This window comes from Palaemon carinicauda, chromosome 8 (genome assembly GCF_036898095.1).
Source record: "Palaemon carinicauda isolate YSFRI2023 chromosome 8, ASM3689809v2, whole genome shotgun sequence".
NCBI classification, from domain to species: domain Eukaryota; kingdom Metazoa; phylum Arthropoda; class Malacostraca; order Decapoda; family Palaemonidae; genus Palaemon; species Palaemon carinicauda.
The window spans coordinates 55,749,252-55,772,220 of NC_090732.1; the positions used below are offsets into that span (position 1 = coordinate 55,749,252).

Sequence of the window (22,969 nt, forward strand, 5' to 3'; positions counted from 1 at the left end):
AAGCAAAGTTCATGTCCATTAATGCACTATTGGTGTGAAGAGTTATCTTCACCCTTTATACTAATCTTTATTTTTGGGCTCAAGCCATGTTGTCCTGATGGAAGTTCCTATTAGGTAGCTTCCTTGGGTATATTACAACTACGGCGATATTCCCAGAGAATTTACCTTAAGGTACCCAGAATTCTAACTCCTGGAGCGAATATCCCTAATAAAAGAACCAGGGATATCGCAAAATATCAGCGGACGTATTCTTGACACGCCACATGGCAATCTGTACCCCGAACAGAGTTAACACTTCGTAGGGGTCAAATGGCAAGAAAACGAAAACGATAAGAGAGGGGGGAGCCGTTTGTAAGGTATCTCTCCTCTCCCGTTTCGTAAGCGTGCCCTGCGCCGCTCGCGGCGCCATCTGTATTCCTTTTTGCGTAGCTTAACAACTCGGTGTTTTTCCCTGTGTTTCTAGCAAATCTTGGATTTATCTCAGCATTTATGCTTTCTCCAACTTCTTCTGCCTCCGATAAGTTGAGTACCATTTCTTTTATGTATAAATGTAGGCTCTTGGTAAATTTTAAAGTGATTTAGAGAGTTATCTTTGTTACCAGAGCTGTTGCCTGCTGGAGGCGTCCTGGAGGCTGTCGCTCGCTAGATAGTAGTTATTTTGTTAGCCAGAGCGACGTTCCCAGCAGTTTCGCTTTAATAAATTTAGCTGCTTAGCTTAATTAGGATTTCTTTTATGATGCTTTTAGTATTGGTGCCTTGGCGAAGGATTCGCCTAGGTTTGCCTACGCTAGACCTTGTAGCCTAGTCGTTTGGTCCTTGTACTTTCCTGCATGATATTCAGATTTCCAAGTGTTTTTATATAATTTTATTGAAGCGTTAGGCAACGTTATACATATAAGATTATGTTGAGTTCTTCCAAGATGGTATACGAGTGAGTTTCGGTGATTTAGGTAATCGATTCTCCCAGTGCCTAAGCTAGGTTGTCTTGGGGCCTTGGTATACTTTCTTGCTTTCCCCGGTTGCTCCCTTCTCTTCGGAGAAGGTGTGCAATCCCTTTCCCTCTGTGTAAGCCTTGGGCTTAACTCTAGTGGTGTATCCGAATTAACTTTCGATATTACTATATTAGGGTGTTCTGTTCCTTCCTGTTCCAGCAAGTCTGGCTTCAGAGAGGGGGCGGAACAGCAGAGTTATTAGTCTGAGTCTGTCTTGTTTGGCTTGGGGTCGAGTCTCCCTCGCTAGACTGATACAGACTTAGGAGGCTTAGCCTCCTTCGGTCACTTTCGAAGGTCTCTGTACGATATGAGTCCTTCTTTCTGTGATCCATCAGACTAGTCCTTGTTGCCGTTCCGGATGGTGGGGTTGAGATCCCTCACCCGGGAATGGCAACGCCTTCCTTGCTTTGGTTCGGTGGGAGGTAGCAAGTATTGCTGGCCTCCCTCCCCGGATCTCCCTTAGGCTAAGATGAGTTTTCTTGGCGGTGGGTGATCCTTAACTATTGCAAGGTTGGTAGGACCCTCTTTGTCCCTTCCCCTCTGTCCTTTCCGTAATGTTCCACTACTGTTTGTCATTCTACATCTGTACCTAGCATAGGTTAGGATGTGGAGCTGACTTAGTCCCTTGCCGGCCGGCAAAGGTCTGCTGCTTTGAGTGCTGCCCGGTCCTCCCTTGGTCCCTCATCCACGCCTGTCTGTAGAGCCAGTCGGCAGTGGTTAGGAAGCTTGAATTAGATTCTCCCCTTCCTTTGGGCACTCTTTCGGTTTGTTGGGCATTGAGGTAGTATAGCCTCTTAGCCCGGCATCCATTCTGTTTTCTTCTAGTGTTGTACTCTACCGACTGCCGGCCTAGGTGGCCGGCAGCCGGGCAGTCGGAGTACTCTGGTTCTGTTGCTGCCGGCCGGCATCGGTTGTATACCTCTGCCGGCCGGCCTTTATCTCGCCTCGTCTGCCGACCGCTAGGAGTGGTGGCCGGCAGCCGGGCGCTACCTAGCGTAGCTGCCGGCCGGCAGTCACGGCCGGCCGGCACATGCATCGGAACCAGAGCTCTGCCGCCTTATAGTTCTTAAGTTGTATACTGTACTTTAGATCTAGCTATTGTAAGTGCCGGCCGGCACATTACCTCCTATACTATATCAGTATTCCCCAGTATAGTATATACTGTGGGGAGAAAACTATAGTATGGTAATGTTACAACGCTGTGTTTTCTAACATGCTTGTGTTGCCTTGCATAGCCCCTTGGTGTTGCCTTACAGATATAGAAAGTGAGTTCTTTCTTGTCTATTATCCAGTATCTTAAAATCATTCTTTAGGTGTGAGCTACACCTATTTCCTTTGGGGATATTTGCATTGGTTACTCTAGAAAAGACTAACCATTTGATTTTATTATCTGGAAGGCTGCAGCAATTGACTGTGTGGGAAACATAAGTGTGTGTCTTCCCTTTCTATTTTTATATGTTAATATATATCCATGTGTTATGCAGTTCACCTGATACTCATGGAAATTTTCTTCTTTTACAGGAGGAAAATCCGAAGTGCGGTAGCGTCTTCTGCAACGTTCGCAGCAGGAACTTCTGCGGACATGATTTGTGTAGGAGGCACGCGGCTTGCGCAGCCTCCAAGGATGATCTCCGTTACTGGGACCCTCAGGTATGTTCGGTATGCACTAACCTGTTGGCTGAGGCTTTTGATTCCCCTAGGACGGCGGAGTCAAGGGATGCAGCGAGGGAGAAGCTTCGTACCTGGGTAAGGGGCTTCCAGAAGAACACCTCCGGACCTTATCTTCCCAGTGAGAAGATGAGGGCTTACCTCTTTCCCAGGGCTTCAACTGATGCAGTGATCCCCCAGCCTCGGCCGGAGATCCCTCTAGTCCAGATCCCAGTGGATGCTGAAGTTGCGGTCGCCATGCAGGACATTCAGCTGGATGACAGGATGTCGGACGTGTCCGAACGTCTGGAAGAGGACCTCCTGGCAGGGGGCCAGGACGAAGATCAGGCTCCAGATGCCGAAGAGGAAGAGGTTGTTGAGCCGTCAGCTGCTCCGGTTCAGGCCCCTGAACCTGTTCCCTCAACTTCGTCCGCTCTTCCAGCAGAGCTGGGACAGGCTCTCTCCTCTATCGTTGGCATGATCCAACAGATGCAGAAGGAGAATAGTGAGAAGGCGGCTGCAATGGAACTGCAGATGCAGAGACTTGCAGCGTCACGTGGGCCCCAGAAAAAGCTCAACGTGAAAGACCTTCCTGTGTGCTCAGATGCTAACCCGTGGAGATATGCTGAGCACATGCCGATGACGGTCGGGAAGATCGTCATGTCGGAGAAACTGGGTTCAGTTCCCCTTGAGGAGGTGGAATTCTGGCCCAGCAAAGGGGCGTATCCGGACTGTTACGTCCGTCTGAAGAAGGAGCCAGCGTCTAAGGAGGAGACGGAGCCGAAGGAGGTGATCGTTATGGACCACGCCAAGGCTCAAGCTTTGCTGTCATCTGCGATGAAGGAGAGGGGCTTCTCGAACTCGAAAGTTGCTGCTTTGAGTAAGAAGCAACATTCCTTCGTATCTTCTCCGGCTAGAGCTTTCCCCTTTCTGCAGAAGGGGTTCGCGGCCGTTCTTAAAGCAGTCGAGGCTGGCAAGCCATGCCCCTCCTTGGAGGAGTGTAAGCCCTTGTCTCTAGCCCTGCTGATGGACAACAAGGACTGGAAGGACGTTCATCTTACCTTTTCGGTCGGGAAGTTGGACGCCGATATTGCTGGACGGCAGTTCGGCGAGAACCTCCCTAGGCTGTCTGACTTCCTCCTGCGGAGGGAGCTCGAGACGAAGGAACGTTTGGCGGCTTCGATGTCTCTCCAGACAACTCTCGAGACAATGGCGAGCGACCCTAAGGTCCACGAGATGTTTATGGTGGTGGCCAAGACCCATCTGGCCACGGTGACCAAGGACCTCTATAGCTTCGTCAAGGCGAGGAGGGCCTGTAGAGAGTTTGTGTTCGCTTCGGCGACAGTGAGGCACGAGCCAAGGAAGCTGATCTCCTCCAACATCTGGGGCAAGGACCTTTTCCCTAACGATGCAGTCAAGGAGGTGGTGGACAAGCCCGCCACGGAGAACAGAAATCTTCTCCTGAAGTGGGGCCTGTCCCTCAAGAGGAAGTCTTCCCCCGACGAGGGTCCCCAACCGAAGGGGAAGACGATGAGATCTAGGCTACCTTCCCGGCCAGCCAGGCCTTTTAGACAGCAACGACAACAGCAGCAGCAGTTGGCTTTGCCTTCGGTGCCCCAGATGGTGGCCCAAGCCCCGACCACTTTCCAATGGGTGCCCCAGGCCGTGTCATCGCAATCCCCAGCTTTCAACCCAGCATTCGAAGGGCAGTCGACTACCTTTCGAGTGAAACCTAGAGGAGCGGCCAGAGGCTCGTCTAGACGCCCCTCAAGGGGAAGGGGATCCAGAGGTGGTCGCGGTCAGGGAGGCAAGACTGCAGTACAGCAATCGAAGTGAGATGATGCCGGTAGGAGGGAGACTTCAGAACTTTCGGGATCGCTGGACCTTCGATCCCTGGGCCCACAGCCTGCTCAAGAATGGACTCGGTTGGAGCTGGTACAGCACTCCGCCCCCGTGCCCTCGATTTTTCCAACACTCCACCCCCGTTTTGGAGGAGTACATTCAAGAACTGTTGGAGAAAAATGTGATTCGAAGGGTAAAGTCCATCAAATTCCAAGGGAGGCTGTTTTGTGTTCCCAAGAAAGACTCGGGGAAACTCAGAGTCATTCTGGACTTGTCGCCACTCAACAAGTTCATAGTGAACTACAAGTTCAAGATGTTAACACTGCAACACATAAGGACCTTACTGCCCAAGAGGGCATTTACCGTCTCCATAGATTTGTCAGACGCCTATTGGCACGTTCCAATCAGCCGCCGTCTCTCCCCCTACCTAGGATTCGAGCTACAACGAAGACTATACGCCTTCAGAGCCATGCCATTCGGGCTAAACATAGCCCCAAGGATCTTCACGAAGCTTGCGAGCGCAGCTCTCAAACAATTACGCCTAAAAGGGATCCAGGTGGTAGCCTACCTGGACGACTGGCTGGTGTGGGCAGCATCCAGGGCAGAATGCTTGCAAGCTTCCCTACAGGTGATTCAGTTCCTAGAGTATCTAGGGTTCAAGATCAACAGAAAGAAGTCTCGTCTTTCTCCATCTCAGAGGTTCCAGTGGTTGGGAATTCACTAGGACCTAGTGTCACACCGATTCTCCATCCCAATGATGAAAAGGAAGGAGATAGCGGGGTCTGTCAAGAGACTTCTAGATTCCGAAAGGATATCAAGACGCGAACAAGAGAGGGTACTGGGCTCTCTCCAGTTTGCGTCGGTAACAGACCCGGTGCTAAGAGCACAGCTGAAGGATGCAGCCGGAGTGTGGAGAAGCTTTGTATCAAACGCGCGAAGAGATCTGAGAAGACCAGTTCCGCTTTGGCTACGTACTCTTCTCAGACCGTGGTCCCAAGCCAGACAACTAAAGAAGTCGGTACTTCTCCAACCACCTCCCCCGTCGGTGTCGATTCACACAGACGCCTCGAAGGAGGGGTGGGGAGGTCACTCTCATCGGAAGAAGGTCCAAGGGACCTGGTCCAAGCTATTCAAGACCTTTCACATAAACTTTCTAGAAGCTATGGCAGTGCTTCTTACCTTAAAGAAAGTTTCCCCGCGTCACTCGATCCACATAAGGTTGGTGCTGGACAGCGAGGTGGTTGTGAAATGCCTGAATCGACAGGGATCGAGGTCCCCAGCTCTCAACCAGGTGATGTTGGCCATCTTCCGACTGGCGGAAAAGAAGAAGTGGTACCTGTCGGCAGTTCACCTTCAAGGAGTCCGCAATGTGACAGCGGACGCTCTATCCAGGTTTACACCGGTAGAGTCGGAATGGTCCCTAGACGCAGGATCATTCTCCTTCATCTTGAGTCAAGTCCCGGAACTGCAGATAGACCTCTTTGCGACGAAAGACAACAAGAAGTTGCCCCGGTACGTGTCCCCGTACGAGGACCCCTTGGCGGAAGCAGTGGACGCAATGTCCCTCGACTGGAACAGATGGTCCAGGATCTATCTGTTCCCTCCTCACAACCTTCTGTTGAGGGTCCTCAACAAACTGAGATCCTTCAAGGGAGTAGCAGCGATAGTGGCCCACAAGTGGCCGAACAGCGTGTGGTTCCCTCTGGCACTGGAACTACGGTTGAAGTTTCTACCGCTGCCGGACCCAGTTCTGACCCAGCGAGTCCAGAAGTCGACTGTCTGCGCTTCATTACAGAAAACCCGGACCCTGCAGCTCATGATTTTCTCTCCCTAGCGGTGAAGAAGCGGTTCGGGATCTCGAAAGACAGCATTGACTTCCTGGAGGAGTATAAATGCAAGTCTACTAGAAGGCAATATGAGTCAGCTTGGAAAAAATGGGTGGCCTTTGTCAAAGAGAAGAATCCGCATGAGATCTCGACGGACTTCTGCTTGTCCTTCTTCATCCACCTCCACAGGCAGGGGCTGGCAGCTAACACGATTTCTACGTGTAAGTCTGCTTTGACAAGACCCATCCTATATGCCTTCCAGGTAGACCTCGCTAATGAGATCTTTAATAAAGTCCCGAAAGCCTGCGCTAGGCTCTGGCCTTCAGCACCTCCAAAGCCTATTTCATGGTCTTTAGATAAAGTCCTTCACTTCGCCTCATTACTGAATAATGAGGAGTGTGCGTTGAAGGATTTGACCCAAAAGGTTATCCTCCTATTTGCACTCGCGTCCAGGGCCAGGGTTAGTGAGATTGTAGCCCTCTCGAGAGAGGAGGGTCGTGTTCAGTTCCTGGATGGGAGAGAACTGAACCTGTTTCCGGACCCTACGTTTCTCGCTAAGAACGAGTTACCCACCAACAGGTGGGGTCCCTGGAGAATCTGCCCTCTGAAAGAAGATGCATCTCTATGTACCGTAGAATGCCTAAAGGTCTATCTTCGTAGAACTTCAGACTTCAGGGGGGGTCAACTGTTCAGAGGAGAAACATCAGGCTCAAATTTATCTTTGAAACAACTCAGGGCGAAAATTACATATTTTATTCGCAGAGCGGATCCTGACAGTTCACCCGCAGGTCATGATCCGAGGAAAGTTGCCTCATCCTTAAATTTCTTTAACTTTATGGATTTTGAACAGCTGCGTTCATTCACCGGCTGGAAGTCTTCCAGGGTGTTCTTTCGCCACTATGCGAAACAAGTGGAGCAACTAAAGAGGTCTGTGGTAGCAGTGGGTTGCGTCGTTAACCCTGCTGTTTAACTCTGCGAGGAACAGTGGATTTAATTGGGACTATTAATTCCAGGGTGAGTGTGTAGTTATATGCGGTGCTATAACTAAGTGTAAGGGCACGGGTTGCCCATGTTATCTGTTCCGCTTTCAAGGTGAACTTAGCATAAGTACAGACATGTGTGCCGGGCGTTTTGGACGCTAATGTGAGTGGCTAGTAACACAGACTTTTAACTTTGATACCTCGGTACGTGAAAGTGGCTCTAATGTTTTTCTTTCAGATAAACAAGTATCTGTTTACTACCATACTCATGCAAATCTTTGGTTATCCACCTCTTATATGTATATAATTGTTGTAACCATGTCCATTTATTGTTTGTCAATAAACTTGTTCTTGGGAACCTTGCATCTCCTTCACCTGTGTCAATTTCTTATCATTAATTGAGCATTCATCCTATGTATGTTTATCGGGGATAACTATAATAGTCTGTTCCTTGGTGCAAGCTTTTGTTGCAAGTTTCTTCTTACACAGATATAAACCTTTGTCCAACTCAGTATCGAACGTGGAACTGGTCGATATTTCATTTTGACGCAGTAGTTCTTTACAAACTATGCTTTACTTTATATAGGGTGAGACCACTATATTGGCTTGCCAGTGATTTATACATAGGTATATGTACTCTTCGAGACTTTCCCAGAGTCTAGTAGGACTCTTCCCTGTAGGGGGCAGGAAGCTCTATCATGGTTTATGGTTAGTTGAAAAGATGTATAACGGTAACATCTTAGGTCTCTAGGTCGAGTCGGCCGGGGAAATACTTCTGGGGAGTACGGCACGTTTTGAGAATCCACAGATACAGTAATGCTCTGGTATACTTCCATCAGGACGACAAGGCTTGAGCCCAAAAAACGGATTTTGAGCGAAGCGAAAAATCTATTTTTGGGTAAGATGGCCATGTCGTCCTGATGGACCCGCCCTGCCCCTTACTTTAAAAAAAAAAAAAAAAAAAGAAGGGGCTGTAGGTCCCCTCCCTACATACAGTATCTGTAGCACCTCGTGTATCGCTACAAGGAATACAGATGGCGCCGCGAGCGGTGCAGGGCACGCTTACGAAACGGGAGAGGAGAGATACCTTACGAACGGCTCCCCCCTCTCTTATCGTTTTCGTTTTCTTTCCATTTGACCCCTACGAAGTGTTAACTCTGTTCGGGGTACAGATTGCCATGTGGCGTGTCAAGAATACGTCCGCTGATATTTTGCGATATCCCTGGTTCTTTTATTAGGGATATTCGCTCCAGGAGTTAGAATTCTGGGTACCTTAAGGTAAATTCTCTGGGAATATCGCCGTAGTTGTAATATACCCAAGGAATCTACCTAATAGGAACTTCCATCAGGACGACATGGCCATCTTACCCAAAAATAGATTTTTCGCTTCGCTCAAAATCCGTTTTTTATTTAGCCTGTGAATGATTTACTTTAGTTATTCTTTCTGTTTTCTTGTTTATCTCTTGTATAATCTCTGTTTGTGACTTTACACAGTTTGATATCTAATTAGCTGTTTGCATGAAGTGGTTCTTATTTCCTTAAGTAGTGTATTCTAGAATAAATTCTTTTTCTGATTTTGGTTGCAAATTGTACATTAGAATTTGTGTATTTTATTTACATCACTCTGCATAAATTTCAAGTTCGCTTGAGTATGATTTTTTATCCGCCAAGCACTGCAGTTGCCAATTTTTCTTTTAAATCAATTGTTGTACATGCGAGACAGTTATGTTTTATTCTTAGGTATAATTTCTTGAAATTGCAAGATACTTCTACTTCCACAGAAAGATTAATCATGTTTTTCGATCCCCATATGGCACCTAAAGACCAGGTAGGCCTACAAGGATGCCTTGTGTTTTTTTGCAGTTTGGAGAGAGGTGAATGGCCGATCCCTTTCAAACTCGCCGCTAAAAAAAAAACTGTTAGGAACCTTGAGTGCAGGTGTCCAGGTCACTCTCCCGGGGACATGCATGGACCGCCCTAGGTGAACATCTCCTCCTCCCATGCTTCGTGCATCCAGAAGAGGAAGAAGACCACCTAGAAGCTGTAGCTTGCTTGTTTGTATATTGCCTGGCCCTTGCGGTCAAGCACGGGTTCTTGCAACACTGCAGCCCGTAGTAGCAGTAGCAATGACAGGGTTCCCTTTATCCTGACTTTGCGGTTACCAGGGGAATCTCTAGGGTGGACCAAGGAGATGAAATTGACCTTAGCAAGCACCCAGCCCATTGGGATCTATGATAAATGAGTTGAAAGTGTCAATATGTGGCCACATTCCCCCTTTGAGTTACCGTAGATGTAATTTGTTTGATTGTACAGCACTGGCTAATAGGACATTCGGACATGCGTGCGGAGTTTATTCTAATTTTGAGATTATTCTTTGAGTTTTATGATCATATGGACGTCAGACATTATTCAATCGATCGTCGTCCACGTGTGTCACAAAAACCCTTTTAATAACGGGACAATTGAGTAGCCTCCTTGTCTAACGGTTCCATTGTGTTTTACATCTTTGACTTACCCCTTTCATACACGAGATTATCGATGATGTTTGTCGAATAGCTTCATGTTTTATGTTCTGACTAACCCTTTATTTTGTTGTTGAACTTTGGGTAACATGTCAAGATGACCTTATAAAGATGTGTATAATTTGTAAGAATAAAGATGTGAGACAGCTGAAAGGAATCTGTATTTTTTATTGTTTCATTTAACCTATTCGTGTCTATTTACCTTTTTATTGAGAGTTTAAATTATTCTATCAGGTAAATTACTAAGGGTAGAGAAGCACCTGTACCATGAGGTGATACTGGTACTGATAAATCCAGTATATATATACTGTATATATATATATATATATATATATATATATATATATATATATATATATATATATATATATATATATATACTGTATATATATATATATATATATATATATATATATATATATATATATATATATATATATACAGTATATATAAATATATCTCATCAGCCATTTCTAGTCCACTGCAGAACAAAGGCCTCAGGCATGTTCTTCCACTTGCGTCTCTTCATGGGTTTTCTATGTCAATCCACGCCCACAGACTTTCTTAGTTCACCAGTCTATTGTCTTCTCTTCCTTCCCCTGCTTCCTTTGCATTCTATATGGATACATTCTCTTATTCTTGATGTTCATCTATTACCTGGCATTTTCATTATATTTCCTGCCCATGTCCATTTCTTTTTCATACATGCTGTTAGAATATCCTCTCTTTTAGTTTGCTCTCATATCCATGTTGCTCTTTCTGTCTCTTAGTACTATTACCATCATTATTCTTGGCATAGCTCTTTGAGTTGTAATTAGCTTATATTCTAAGCCTTTAGGAAGACTCCAAGTTTCTGATGCTTAAGTTAAAACTGGTAGCAACATCTGATTAAATACTTTTCGGTTTAGAGAGTGGAATTTTACATTTCTTAATCTCATTTTGTTTACCAAAAGCTCTTCACCCCATGCTTATCCTCCTTTAATTTCTGTCTCGTATCCTTGGGAAACACTTACTGTCTGTCCTAAGTATGTATATACACTAACAATCTCCAGAGATTTGTTCATAACTTTTGTTATTTATCTCTACATTTTCATTGAACATTATCTAAGTTTTACTCATATTCATTGAAAGTCCTACATTTCTGCTTTCTCTATTCAAATCTTTTATCATCTTTTGCAATTCTTTCCATGATTCATAAACACAACTATGTCATCTGTGGATTTTAAATTACTAAGGTTATCCCTATTAATATTAATTCCTATATTTTCCGAATATAAATTTTTAAAAAGTTTCTAGGCATCCTGTGAATAATTTAGGAGAGATGGGGTCTCTCTAACTCCTTTCTCAACCGGAATTTTTTCACAATCGTTATGTAGTTTTAGGCTTGCTGTACTTCCTGTACAGATATCTTCAAGTGTTCTAACATAAGATTCATATATTCCTTGTCTTTCAAGGGCTTTCATTTCTACTGAAGTTTTGACAGCATCAAAGGCATTAACATAGTCTTTAAAACACAGTGGTTTGTCATACTCTGTTGATTTTTCCATTACCTGGTTAAGTACATAGATATGGTCAATTGTATAATACCCACTTCTAAACCTTGATTAAAGTCTATCTGCCTTTCTATTTGGCTTAATATAATCTTTATAAATATTTTATATATTACGGAGAGTAAACTTATTGAGGGGTAATTTTTCAGGTCTTTTGTGCCTCCCTTTTTGTGAATTAGTATAATGATAAAATTTTTCCAGGCTGTAGGTATAAAGCATTCTTGCACACATTATGCAACCTTTAACCAGTTTTACAACTATGAAATCTCCTCCCTCTAATATTAAATAAATTTTTAGGCCATCTTCCCCTGCTGCTTTGTCTCATTTCATGCATTTTAATGTTTTCTTTACTTTTCATACTGTTACATCTAGTACTGGCCCAGGTCTCAGTTGTTTCATTATTTCCATTGGACAAGTTATTTCTTATATCACTATTGTATAGAAATTTTTTGCACTTTTTATCACTCCGTCTCCATTGTTGATAATATTTCCATTTTTATCCTTTAAAGCAAACAACTGTTGGCATGCTGTTCCAAGTCTTCTTTTTAATCATTTTGATGCTTCTTCCTTTCCTTAGTGTTTCCTCAAGTTTGGTCTGATTGTGTTTACGAATGCCTTGGGTTTTTAGTTTGTTTATTGTTTTGGATAGATCTGCTAATTCTGTTTTATCTCGGATTTTACCCTCATTTCCAATCGTTTCTTTATTAGGTTTGGTCTTTTTTGATAGTTTTCATTCATCTTGTTTAGAAACTTTAATACCTATCTCTTTTGCTGATTCCAATACAAAATTGTTTAAATTAGTTTTCATTTCTTCTTGTTTCTATTTTATCATGTACCTGGGGGTACCTATTTTATATTGCTAAACTAAACTCATCATACTTGTGTCTTATTACAGGAGTGTTTGTTTTCTTTCTTAAAATTAGTTTTTCTCTTTCCTTAGATCTTTATATATATATATATATATATATATGTGTGTGTGTGTGTGTGTGTATGTGTGTGTGTCACAACGTATCGGGACTTAAAATTACGTGTCTGGTTTACGAACCACAACATTGTAGACTCTGCCTGATGGCATGAGAGTGGTGGCACTCCAATCCCCAAAGATCCTAGATATCTGTTGTGGGGAGGTTCTCCCAAAAAGTAAAATTCCCAGGCTTATATATAATAATTTTTCACAGTTGGGAAGAGTGCAGCTAACTGAAGATGAAGTTTCTGAGCAATATCCATTATTTATTGGCTTTTATTATTTGAATGCTAACTTGGTCAAGAAAATAAAATATGATGGGTTTCAAAACCATAAATGTAATATTATTAGCTTTCCCTGTCTTCCAAATTAGAAGCAATGGAAAACTGGAGGCATAAGCTCACTAACTCCACGGTAGCTGGAAATGTCACTGCAGGTTTTCAAGCCCCGAGAGCGTTTACTCTATCATTGCAAAGTGATTTGCTAATAGCAAGCGTTTTTCAATAGGGTCACTTTTAATTTTCTGCTCTTCATGTTCTCATATTTTGGACGATGACAAACAAGAATGTATACTTGTTCAGTGCCTGGGATACTTTTGTTGGGAATTAGGTATCATGTTATTTAGTTTTATTTATCGACTAATTACCAAGGGTGTCAGTGAAGACCATTTTCTCCGTGTAGTCAACCAATATCAGGTACTGTGTGGGCTCTTACAATAGGTGTACGAGTGGAGTAATACAAGAGCTGCATAAACCTCATATGTTTTGTAAAAGTAAGGCTTATAGTTTAATGAACAGATGTGGTGAGAGTGCAAATTTCTCCGCAAATGAGAAATTATAATAGTATACTGTTACAGATATCTATGTACTTACTCCTGCTCTTGACTACGTGAGAGTACCTACCGTGGTTCTCCCTATGATTTCACCTGTACTAGCAACCCTCCTCTACTTCAACAGTTATTCCCTTATTGATGGAATGAGATGGGATTTCTCCTCTGCCATGGAATAACAATGCATAAATGCATATTATTTCCATGTAATGCACTGTAAGCTGTTCAAAACAATGAACTAAACCCTCATTACTACGGTATCTTTTTATGCACTTAATGCGGAATACATTAATACTGGTCTTATTACTGTGCTATGGATCTTGACTTTTACCCTGATTGGCATTTTCCTATCACACACCACTCCTGCTACCTCCCTCCACTTTCCCAATGGTGCTTTCATCCTTTTCTCAACTTCAGCCTCACATTCTCCCTCCTGATTTATAATAGATCCCAAGTATTTGTTCTACCTGTTTAATAACAGCTCCTCTACTTTCATGTATGGCTATCCAGTCCCTATCATCTGCATATAGCAACTTCCACAACTCTTCATTTCTGATTCCTTCACTTAACACATCAAAGACTAACACAAATAAAAACGAGCTTAATGCTGACCCCTGATGTAATCTAGCACTAATTTCAAAGGTTTCTGTTTCTCCAATAGATGTCATTACTTTTGTCCTTGTTCTTCTGAAAATCATCTCTACAATTCTAACCAACTTCTCTGGGGCTTTCCTCTTTCTGAAGGACCAAAACATCACTTCTCATGGTATTCTGTCATAAGCCTTCTCTAAATCTACAAAAGCACAGAAGAGCTTCTGTTTTCCCTCTAGTCTCTTTTCCTGTACTGCCTTATTATAAAGATGGCATCCACAGTCCTCTCCCCTCATGAATTCACACTCATGATTCCCAATATTAACAATCTCTCTCATTCGCTCATCTAGTACCCTCTCTAACACCTTTAAACCATGCTCTGTTAATTTAATTCCCCTGCAGTTCCTGCATTCAACGATGTCACCTTTCTGCTTAAGTATAGATACCATTAAACTCTCTTCCCAACTTTTAGCCATTATTTCCTCTTCCCATATTGCTCTCAATAAATCCAGCTTCCATTCTTCCCCCTCTGTCGCTCTGGTATCATGACCATTTCAATTTGAGACTCAGATAGGCCTGGTGATTTACCATTCTTCATTCTACTCAATGACTGCTTCACTTCTGTACTCCGTATCTCCATCACTGGCCCCTCCACCCTTTGTGCATCTTCCAGCTCCTCTTTCTCATTTTCAGTATTCAATACTTCCCCATAATATTCTCTCCATCTTTTCTTAATGTCATCATCCCTATGCAATATATTTCCATCTCTATCCCTGATGACAGACCAGTTGCCCCAAATCCTGTCTTTGCCTTTTCGTCAAGTTTGAAATTCTATAGATATCCTTTTCTCCTTCCTTTGTTCTTAGCCTTTCATTTAATTGCTCTACTGCTCTTTCATTAGCTATACCCACTTTCCTCCTAGAATCTCTTTCCTCTTCTCTATATCGTTTCTCTGCTCCCTTTCCCTGTATTACTTTCCAGTCCTTGATTGCCTTTGATTGTCTTTTAACTCATTCTTGCACCTCTCTCTTCCACCACCACTTTTCTCCTTTCGCCGCACCATATGGCTCTTCCCGCTAATTCCTCAGTTTCCCCTACACATTTCTTTCATACCCAACCAAATATTTTCCACCTTTCCAGTCATTTCTCTCACAATTTTCCTAAATTGCTCACACTTATCTCCTTTAAGGTCCCAAACCTTAATTTTAGATAACCTCTTTCTCTTCTCGGGTTTTCTATGTCTCATTTTAAAATCTATCACTACTGTCTATGTTGCTTAACACAAGCTTCCCCCAAAATCACTTTACAGTTCATCACATTTTTCTTGTCTGCTTCTCTAACCAATAAGTAATCTACTTGGCTTTCCACTCCTCCACTTTCATAGGTTATCAGATCCATATCCAACTTCTGAAACCAGGTGTTGATACACGCCAATTCAGAACTCTGAGCCAACTCTAATGCATACTCCCCATACTCATTTCTAATTCCAAACCCATGGCCTCCATGTACCTCCTCATATCTATCTTCCTCACTCTCCTATCCATATCTTCCTCTTTCACTGATCTAAAAGCAGCTTCAAACTCATGTCTAAATAATTATTTTTCATGTTCTTGACAACCCATCTGGGGGATATATGCTGAAAATATATTGATTATCTGATCCCCTATTACCATTGGGATCTTTAAAAGCCTATCATTAATAAATGTTCTTAATAGGTTTATGATTTAGGTTTCAGAGGTCTGCTTTCCTAAAATGCTATGTTTAATGACCAGATCATATAGTGAGTTAGATTTGAGTCAGAGGAAGGACATAAATGTTCAACTGGGCAGCTGCATCTCTTTATTTGTAAAAACTAATTCTTTGAAATAGATTTTTGGTAATGGCTTTATCTAAAAGAAACCACTTTTATTAAAATTTTACAGGGCATTAGGAGCTTTCTTTTTCTCAATGAGAAAGTTCAACGTTTTAATTATCATATAAATATTTAGTTTGGAAATATTGATAGTGCAAATATGCTTGCAATCCAATCTGGAAACTCATGTAATTACAAGTTTAGCTGGGGTTAGGATTGGTTACCTTTTCAATGAGGCTCAAGCGGTCGATGAAATTTGTCAATTCCTTGTCTCTTAACTTCACTGAAACCCCCCACCCCCCATCAGAGTATGGGAATCAGCAATATGAACATCCGGAGTGGAGTTTTATAGAAATGAACAGAATTTCTATGAACAAATCTGTTAGTTCTATTCTCACCTGATGTTCATATACATGAAACCACTCCTCCCCTCCAGCCAGAGATATCAAGAGACTGAATTTCAACTATGAGACCGAAAGGCAAAAGAAAGAAAACATGAAATTTTCATTATCGGGTAGGCGTCAACATTTAAACAGCGCCGAGAGAGAAGGAATATGAACATCTGATGAGAGTAGAAGTAATAAGTTTTATAATTAGAATTATATTTTTGGGGTAAACGACAAAATAGCCTAAGCTTTGAGATAGAAGCAATATGAATATCAGGGGAGGTTCACAGAAATAATACAGTACTGTATCATTAAAGGTTTGTGACGGAGTTTTCAGAAAAGTGAAAAGGAATTAAATACATGGATTGAAAGTGATGACAAAAGGGGGAGTTCCCATTGATGGCCAAACATTAAGACAGAAAGCCTTAAACTTTTTGAAGAATATAACTGTGAAATGGCTATTGAATAAGAAACCAGGCCATTTCCAGCGATTGCTTAATAATTTTTAGCACAGACATAGCCTTTAAAAACATTAAGCTTTCTGGGGAGGCAGCATTTACTGATGAGGCCACACCATAGTTGAAAGAAATTAGCCAGGAGGGAGGCAATGATTGCTAACAAATATTCCTTTATGACGAGACTGGGCTACTATGGAAAAAAAAAGTCCCACATGACCTATATCTACAAAAGCAAGCATGGAAAGAGTGGCTGACTTTATTGCTTTGTGGCAATCCCGCTGAGTACACAATAAACCATGCATTGTATACAGAATGAAGAATCTGCAGGCTTTGAAAGAAAAACAAGTGATCATCTCATGCGTTATGGCAGTACAATAACAAGGCTTGGACTATTTTTCTTTCATAGCGGGAGTTCAGCAAATTCTTCATTCCTAAATTAAATGATATTTTGAAAAAACGTTTGCTCTTTAAAGTATCACTACCCATTGTTGCCCATGCCATTCTCAAGACATGTCACCAAAAATCAATGCATCAAATTTCTTCCGACTAATACACTGCTACAACCTCTGGAGCAAGGCATTATCATGTACATAAACAGCTTTTACAACTGTAAGGTGTTTATGTAATATGGATATGGATGCACAACTAGGATGTGAACATAATTGAGTGCTGGAAGATATTTATGATTGTTGATACCATCCCATTTATCAAGGAGTTATTAGACAAATTAAAGCCTGAAAGGATCAATGGCTGTTGGAGGAATTTGATGATCATTTGAAGATGATCATCTGCTCTATGAAACAACACATGAAGAGATCATTGGTCATCTGGAAAAACATCAAGAAGGGTTGATGACCAAGGAGGTAGAAAATTCAATCAAATTATCAACAAGAGAGGAGTTAAAAAGATAAGAAAATGAAATAGAATGACAGACTTGTGGCTCTAGAACAAAATTGTGAAGTCTTCCACATTATTAAAAATACAAAAGAAAGGACAATAGATTGCGATCTCCATATGGAATACAACATTTGAAATGTTATTTCACCAGCTAGTGTTTGATGACTTTGAAAAAGATAAAAAACACGTGCCTATCACAATATACTTTTCCACGTTGGGAAGTCTAACATGCAAAAACATAGGTTTTGATATCGCTGATATGTAGCCTGCTTACACAAACTAAATATTTTCTCCCCATTTGTACAAGACTAAAAGAAGTACACATCTCTGTTCTTAATGGTAGGCAAACATAAAAATATGTGACAAAAGAACTACAGCATCACAAGAAGTATTAGTTTCAGGAAATAAATCCAGCATAACAAGGGTAATTTTCTAAAAGAAAAAAATAATCAAATTACTCCTACATTTCAAATTACAGATAAAATTTTGTGTGCGTGTTTGAAAAAGATGGGAGGTTTGTGTTGATACAGTATCTAAGAAAAAACTTACGGCGCAATTCGGACACCATTCCAGCACTGACTGTTATCCTGTGTATCAAAATTCTTACAATGGGAATCAGCTAATCCAGCCCACCACCCACGAGCTGTGTCCACTGCCCGTACAGCTGCTGCTGCAGTGTCCAACATGTTGGAGGCTGAGCGTTCCTCCACAATTTGCAATTCATCTGAAAAGAAAAAAACATGATTATGAAAATTGTACATTTGTTGTACGATCGTAGATTTTAATTTATCTATGTACATAAAATAACTATAATTATTGTTACTCACCCATAAAATATTTTTGGTGAAAGTCAAAACATGAAATTTACTTTGCAATGTCTAGTTTTTCAAGAATGTAACCTTATGCTATTGGCAACAAAACATACCACTGCTAGCACCATATAAACACACACACACACACACACACACACACACATATATATATATATATATATATATATATATATATATATATATATATATATATATATATATATATCAGGTATTGACAATATATTGAGCTTCTCGCGATTGAATTTGACCCAACACCAAAAGAAAATCAGTTTCCTATAATTAAGGAGTATGACTTCAACGAAGCTTGAGCAGCCATTAAAATTCAATGAGGTAGTTACAACTACCAGCATGTGGTGGTGAATCCCTGCCCACCTGTCAGTCAACAAGACTAGCACTTTTGTCTTCAGATGGAAAAAGGGCACAGGTACTCTTGCTGTATCTAAAATTTAGGCTCTTTTAAATTCTGCTTTCTCTTTCTAGAATAAATGGATAAGTGTGCAGAACAGTTTTTGTTTCTGTATTAGGGTAAAGCAGGATAAATCAAATAAAAAGTAAAAGGATATGCAGGTGTTTCCAAGTAAAAGCCACAATATGTGACCAATTCATGCACAATCTTGACATTAATTTATTCACCCTCGAGTCTTTAGCGTGGGGCATGACTGTTCATAATCAGTCATCCCCTTGTACGTGGAGCTGTACAACGACGACAACAACCTGAACCTAGAGTTGATCTTCCTTGGGCATCACTAGTGCTCTGTAGGTAGAAGGTTTTGCCACTGACAGGATTTCTGAGTCTGCCCAGTAGTGTCTTCCCGACTCTTGCTTCACCTGTGGAGGTGCTGGAGGGCATGACACTTTCTGGTGTTGTCACTGCTGCCTTAGAAAAACCCCCTATGGAGTGTCCCTCTATGGGAGTGTTGTTGTTGGTTTCCAAGACATCGATCCCAAATATGGTTGGCAAGAAGTGTGTGCGTTCCTCCTCCTCTTCCTCTAAATCATCTTTGTCACATTCCTCAGATTCTGCTAGTACTTCTAGGAAGAAAAAAAGGTATATTAAAAAATCTAGAAGGATTTATCAACAGGAATTGCAGGAGACTCTCCTATCTTACGCATGAAAGAGGCGGGCAGTACCAAGAACCAACCCAGACTGGGAACGGGTCTCGGTACACAGTACAGGAGTTTCTGCTCTTGCTTTAACAGTGCTCAGTTCGTTCTTGACTAAGAATGCGCACTGCCGTTCAGGATGAAGGGCTCAACCCTTATTCCCCTTTTCCTGGTTGGTTGACTCATCTTTTATCTCTTACGAGAGAGAGAGAGAGAGAGAGAGAGAGAGAGAGAGAGAGAGAGAGAGAGAGAGAGAGAGAGAGAGAGAGAGAGAGAAAGAGAGAGATGGTGCAGTACTAAAAAGGTGTCTCAGGATGCAGTACAGGAGCCTATGCTTCTGCTATTGAGGCTCAGTCTCATATCAGACCGAGCACAGTCTTTATCAGTCAGATTAAAGCATGTAGCCTGATCTGATATCAATGATCAGTCATCTCGCATTTATCAGTGATGGAACACTCCCTCACATAAGCGCAATCAAGAATATGATCCTTGGGTTTTCTGATGATCAGTCTCGTAATCATTCACTGTGTGATTGTTCTTCCTGCAATTTCTAAATCGCTGAAGAAGCTCCCACGTGCTCACACGGAAGGGAATGAGATCACCTGTTACCTACTCTTCCTCCGCATGGCCAAGCTAAGCTATGCCCCAGGAATTTTACGCACATGCTTGACTGGGAACAAGAACAGCTGACCACCCAGGAATGCTCCCAGTGCTCTTAAGAGGGGCACAAAGATGTTACATTGTGTACTCATGATTGGCGACAAAGTCCTTCACCACCAAGTGACCGGTATGTACAAAACTCCTACTCGCCACCCAATACTGCCTTCACCAACACCCATCACAGAGTGTAAAGTGCTCTATACTTCATCAATCTATGGTAGGGCTATGAGTGCCAAAGGCACTTCTGGTTTTGAAGGCGAAGCAGATTGCCAATCAGGCTCCTCTTCAGAGGTTTTCACAATGGAAGGGCAAAACCCAAAAAACTTCAAATCTTCAGAGTATATTTCCAGTTCTGTTCTTGGTCTGGATTGTGCTTGTTCTTTGAGGACAGAACTATCATCCAAGTTGATTGTCCAGACATTTCCCTTTGTAAGGGAGGAGGAATCTAGAGTTTTCAACACCTTAATGACGCCCGACTTCGGTCTGGCTCCAGTGCAGTTGGAGAGGCCATGAGACTCTGTGCTCATTATTTCATGTTCTTGCGCTCTTTTGCAAGTGGAATGAACTTGGGACGGTTACCATGGCTTTTATGATAGTGGGATCTACAGTTATTGTTGGAACTGCTTATGTGACCTTAGGCAGAGTCAGTTATCAGACCTCTAGGCCTGGTAATTCACTGTTGAGTACTGAACATGTCAGGCCAGGTAATATAAAGATTCATCCTCAACTCGATAATAAATATTTACTCAACAATACTAATCAATCACACATTTATATCCAGACACATTTTCCTTGAAGACTCTAGTCTTCAGTATTTATGTATATTCTTAGGGGTGAGTCTGGTAGACCCAACCCTTCTTGCTTGCTCAAAGTAATTTTGTAGCTAGGATGATAGGTGGGATTGAATTCAAGACAGAATATTCTAGGGCTAAAATTTATAAATTACTCCATCCTATTTTCGATTAACAAAATTCCAGATTTATGAAACAATAAAGAAAAACACAAGCTTTTATTAATAGAACAGTCATAACTGGTGACCCCTTACTCTATCCCAAAAGATACTTTAACATTGCGGGTAAAAAGGCTGGCTCTGTAATCTCTCTACATATACTGCCCAATTATGAGACTACCAACCAGAGAAGTTTCTTTCCCAAGCTTAGGCAAAACAAAGTAGCATAAATATCTTTTACATCCACTTTGCTTATGGTCCCAAGTCTTTAAACTGTATTTTCTACAGCTGATAGGTATAATTTACTGAAGAATAACAAGAAGCACATGTTTATCAAGTTCATTTCTAGCACTGATATTCCTGATCAGTTGATTTATCTCAAGATTAATCTTTGCAGAGGTGCCAAACTTGAAACCTACACCGTCATTAATGGTGCTTATGTTAGGAAAGTTAAATACTCTCCATTTCAGACGATTTTTTTCAAGTATCTACTAAACGAACAGTCAGATCAGTATGTACACACATGAACACACACACGCGCTTATATATGTGTGTATGCGTTTATTTACATATTTATTTATTTATTTAGTTATATACATAATTAATATTTCTAACTGCATTATGAAAAAATCAAAACACCTACATCAATTATATCAAGAAAATGTCATGAACCCACACCTAAACGAGAGAGAGAGAGAGAGAGAGAGAGAGAGAGAGAGAGAGAGAGAGAGAGAGAGAGAGAGAGAGAGGACGAAGGGGGGGGGGAGAGGAAGTACGTGTGCTTCTTCATTCCTGAATTAATTTAGGTTTCAAATTAATTTCCAAAGATAAGGAAACTGTCCAATCCTCATCAAATACTCACACAATTATGTTGAGGTAGCGAAGCTATCAATTATTTTGGTAAGGAAAATAAAAGGAATGTCATGTTGACGTTGGAAAAATCCAATAATTCTGAAAAGTGTTGACATTAACATACATTTTATGCAAAAATACAGCTCAACCATGCTCTGTCCTCCATTTCAGAATTAAACTATAAGGAAAATAACATTATCTCCAAATAAGTTTGTACTAACATTTCAGCCTGAGTGGCTTTTCCGTTTTTTTTATTACTGATTTTATTATTTAATTAGGATTTTGAATATGGTTGATAATCTCCTTTACGATTATCTCCAAACCTCGCTTTTCTGATTCCTCCCTTTCATTTCCTCTCTTTCCACTTCTCCTCGGGAACAAAAGACCTAAATTGGAGGCCAGATTTTTTACCATGGATGCAGATCACTCTATCTATAATGGGATACGCCAAGGACTTAGGAGGTTCGTTAGAGAAAAAAAATAAATTATTTTTAGAAGAAAAATTTTAAGATGTTTAAAGGAAAAAAAGGAATTAAAAAAAAAAAAAAAAAAAAAAAACGACGGGTCCTTTGAGTGTATGCTTGGCGTCTTCAATAGCTAGTTTGCCAATACAATATAATGAATATGTGTGAAGTATTTATTTTACCCCCCGAAAGAACAAAACCCCCATCACTGTCAATCTCTTGAAACAAAATGACAGAAAAATAGAAAAAAAAAATTACATACCCCAAGGTGTTAACCTACACAGATCCCGTGATCCTCGATATACTTTATAGATGTTTTCAAATAAAATCAAGTAATTTGTGATACTATAAGAAAATGAAACTGAAATTTTCGATCTCTAAAAATACTAACACCTTTGTTTTTACATTTCAACTAGATATTGTTTTAATTAACTCCCATTTCCCTAAGAGGGAGGGGCTCTGGAAGGTCCTTCTGGTTCCCAATAAGCGTGAGTGACGCTGTATAGCCCCAGGTCTCTCCTTCCCAGTCTTCCGATTTCCAAGTACTTAATTCGCAGCATAATCACTATATCATAAGTTTCAAGATAATTGCCCTAAAGAATTCCGACTCATTCAGTATTTTCAATAAAATGAGACCTTATCCATCACACTCTAAGATAAGAATTCATTACAATTTCGTGAAGTAAACAAATGCCGATCTCATAAAAAATATTATTTGTGAACAATTCGAGAGAAAAGTGGAAGGAAGAGACGCCATAATAGAGGAATAGA

General features: G+C 41.5%; 1 protein-coding gene across 1 annotated transcript in view; it reads right to left on the minus strand.

Annotated features, from left to right (window-relative positions):
* dally (division abnormally delayed protein) overlaps positions 1 to 22,969 on the minus strand; it is a 995,610-nt gene that overhangs the window by 19,445 nt on the left and 953,196 nt on the right. Inside the window, exon 5 of the mRNA XM_068378627.1 lies at positions 17,886 to 18,060. Coding sequence (XP_068234728.1) covers positions 17,886 to 18,060 — 175 coding nt within the window. The remainder of the gene's footprint in view (positions 1 to 17,885; positions 18,061 to 22,969) is intronic.